This window comes from Phalaenopsis equestris, unplaced genomic scaffold, assembly GCF_001263595.1.
Source record: "Phalaenopsis equestris unplaced genomic scaffold, ASM126359v1 Scaffold000117, whole genome shotgun sequence".
Classification (NCBI taxonomy): Eukaryota; Viridiplantae; Streptophyta; class Magnoliopsida; order Asparagales; family Orchidaceae; genus Phalaenopsis; species Phalaenopsis equestris.
The window spans coordinates 251393-254548 of NW_018164559.1; the positions used below are offsets into that span (position 1 = coordinate 251393).

General features: G+C 37.8%; 1 protein-coding gene across 2 annotated transcripts in view; it reads left to right on the top strand.

Annotated features, from left to right (window-relative positions):
- LOC110021033 (GPI transamidase component PIG-T) overlaps window positions 1-3156 on the top strand; it is a 13310-nt gene that overhangs the window by 2766 nt on the left and 7388 nt on the right. Inside the window, exons 1-2 of one of the 2 annotated variants that reach the window (XM_020719356.1) lie at window positions 555-962; window positions 1967-3156. The exons of the other annotated variant lie outside the window; for it this stretch is intronic. Coding sequence (XP_020575015.1) covers window positions 690-962; window positions 1967-3156 — 1463 coding nt within the window. The 5' untranslated portion in view covers window positions 555-689. Of the gene's footprint in view, window positions 1-554; window positions 963-1966 lie in introns of those variants that run through there. 2 annotated transcript variants of the gene reach the window in all.

The window sequence follows — 3156 nt, forward strand, 5'->3', positions numbered from 1 at the left end:
TTTTAGAGATTTGGTGGGTTTATGCGCAGGTTATTCTTTAAATTATTGTTGAGTTATTCTCAGGTTATTGAGTATTTCTTCAATCAACCAGAAAATAAATAACTCTAAACACAGAATAATGATGAAATAATCTAACCACAATCGAAGATTCACACAAAATCTCGTTTTTTTTAGAGATCTGGTGGGTTTATGCGCAGATTATTCTTAGGTTATTGTTGGGTTACTCTCGGAAAAACGGAAAACGGTTGAAGTAAGCAATAAATCTTACCTCCGTTTCAAAGACGTTGACATTCATTTCGTCATCCATGTGCTCAAACTCTTCATTAAGAGATAAATCTATCTCCATCATAAATACAGCGACCAAACCCTAGCTGAGACAAAAAAACCCTTTTTGAAAACTTCTTCTTTACTGAATAATACAGAATAGAAATTTCTGAGGGAATAATATGCAAAAAATAGGTGGAAATATGGCTTAAGGCGATATTTTTTCTTTTTCATGAAGTTTACATATGAGTCACTAAGACCATGTGAAACTTTTTGCTTGGATAGCGGAAGTAGCTCACGATAAGTGACCTGAGGGAAAAACCATTAAGGAACCATTCGAGGAGGTTTTTCGTCGCTACGGCCTTAATGTTCATTCCAAGTGGCTCTTCCTGTCATCGTAGGTGGTCAGGCAACGAGAAGTCCTAATGTTTAACTCGGCCTCCATGGCGAAACTCCGCCGGCGATTCCATACCTCCGCCTTCCTTCTAATAATCTTCCTCTCCAATTCTTTTCACCTTCCAGCCCTAGCTTTGGTCGAACGTGGTGAGGGATTGAAGGAGGAGTTCACTGAGGAGCTTCTACTGAAACCATTGCCTGACCGAAAAGTACTCTCCCATTTCCACTTCCAGAGCTCAGCTCCTCCTTCCGCCGCCAACGGACGCCATCACCACCTCTTCCCCAAGGCCATCGCACAGCTGGTTTGGATTACTTGTAATTTTTATATCGGGATTTTGTACTTGCCCTTACAAATCGTTTTATTATTTCATATTAAGGGTTTAAATTGGGACTTTTCTCTGGACAGCGCGGGGTTTCGTTACTTCTTACTCTGTTTATTATGGTTTTCTAATTCAGATGGAACTAGGATCTTGCATATAATCTAAAAAGAAAATAATGGAGGTCCTTGCTGTTTACGTGAATATGTTTTGTATCATTATTATGACACATTTTTAATAACAGACAACATGATCCATGTTCTGCTAATTTTTTTAGATATGAGAATATATTTGCTCGTGATTTTGCTGTTTGATTAGGTTAAAGTTTGGTTTTTCACTTGGATCTTGAAAAGGTTTTATATTTATAGTTCTGAGTTAAAAGGCTTAGTCCTGCAGCTAGACGCCTTTTCATCTTCAATAGTCGGATCAAAGAGTGATTAAGCGTCTGATACTATCTTTTTGTGCTCTTGAATACGTTTCTGAGCATATGTTTCTTTTCTCACAAGTTCTCATAATTGAGATTAGTTTGCCTGGCTTATTTGGGCTTCAAGTATGCTGCTTGTCTACAATTACTGGATTATGAATTGACATTTTTTATGTATACATGCTTCACAAAATAGTTACGCGAGCTTTGCTGATTGGATTTTAGCTTAACTGAGAGAGAATTGTACTTGTTCAAGAACATGCAAGAATAAGGATTTGTATGGTAACAGCTTTAATAGCTTTAGTAAATCCTCTAAATCTGAATTTGCGAAGACTTGCCAACAATAGAATTTAGTAAATCTGGTATTTTAAGACAAAACTGTGAAGAGATTAAGACTAAATTGATTTTGCTAAACCATGGACTTAAATTGTCATATTTTTAATCTGGAAAGATTAAACTTAAATCCGTTATCATACCACCCCTAAATGAGAAACAACATTTCTTCAACATCCGTGCTATTCTTCTTCTATGTGGACATGTAATAAAATTTATAATGATTGGGCAGGCACGTAAGTTTGAAATAAGGGAGTTGGAATTATCTTTCACACAAGGACGTTGGAACTATGAGAAATGGGGTGGATTTGATCCAATCTCCACCACCAATGCCAAGCCTCCTGGTGTTGAGCTTTGGGCAAACTTTGATCTCCCTCTAAATACAATTGATCATACTTGGAAAAATTTAACCCATGTTCTTTCGGGTCTTTTCTGCTCTTCCATCAATTTCCTCGAGTCCTCCACAGCTTATTCTTCTCCAACTTGGGGTTTCCAATCAAATTCAAGCAAATTACGATATGGCGCATTACCACGAGAAGCAGTTTGCACCGAGAACCTCACTCCTTGGTTAAAACTACTTCCTTGCCGTGATAAGGCTGGGATAGCTTTATTATTAGACAGACCTTCTATTTACAAGAGCCACTATCACTCCCAAAGGCTAAAACTGATATCTTCTGAGTTTACTGGTATAATTCTTGAACAGACTCTCACCCTTGTCCTTCAACCCAGTATGAGAAGGCTTAGTTCTCTTTCTTTGGGTGATGGATCTCTTCAACCTAGTTGGTCTCTTAACTCCTTGTTTGGGAAGAAGGTTGTTGGGCATTGTGTTCTTGCAAAAACTAGCAGAATTTTTCTTGAACTGGAGAATGATTTAGCTCTTAAAGTAGATAAACTGCAACCTTTGTCTTCCTGGAATAATTCAGCCTTTGAACTGTCTGTGATACCAAACAATGAGATTAGAGAACTAAATGCATTGAATAAGCTCAGAAGTTCTGTTCTCTATGTGTTTGAAGTCAGTGGGTTGAACGACTCTGTGCCTTTGGATTTAGGCATTCATTGGAAAATTCCTTTGGTTTGGTCTTGCTCTCGTGCTCCTTTCCACGTGAACCGTTTTCTAATGGGAAGTGGAAATGAAAGAGGCTCTGTTGCTATCACTATACGATCTGCAAATTTGCATGAACATTTTTTGAGAGCTTCAGATAGTTGTGGGGTGGATGCTGTAATTTTTCAGGTTGTTCCTTGGTATGTTAAAGTTTATTATCATACGCTGCATATTTTTGTAGATGGGAAGGCTCAGATAATTTCAGATGTGGTGAGGAAGATGAAAATATCTCCTTCCGAGGATAAGTTATCATCAGGGTCAATGGAATTGATGCTTAAGTTTCCTTGTAATATGGATTCAGCTACACTGACTCTTGATTT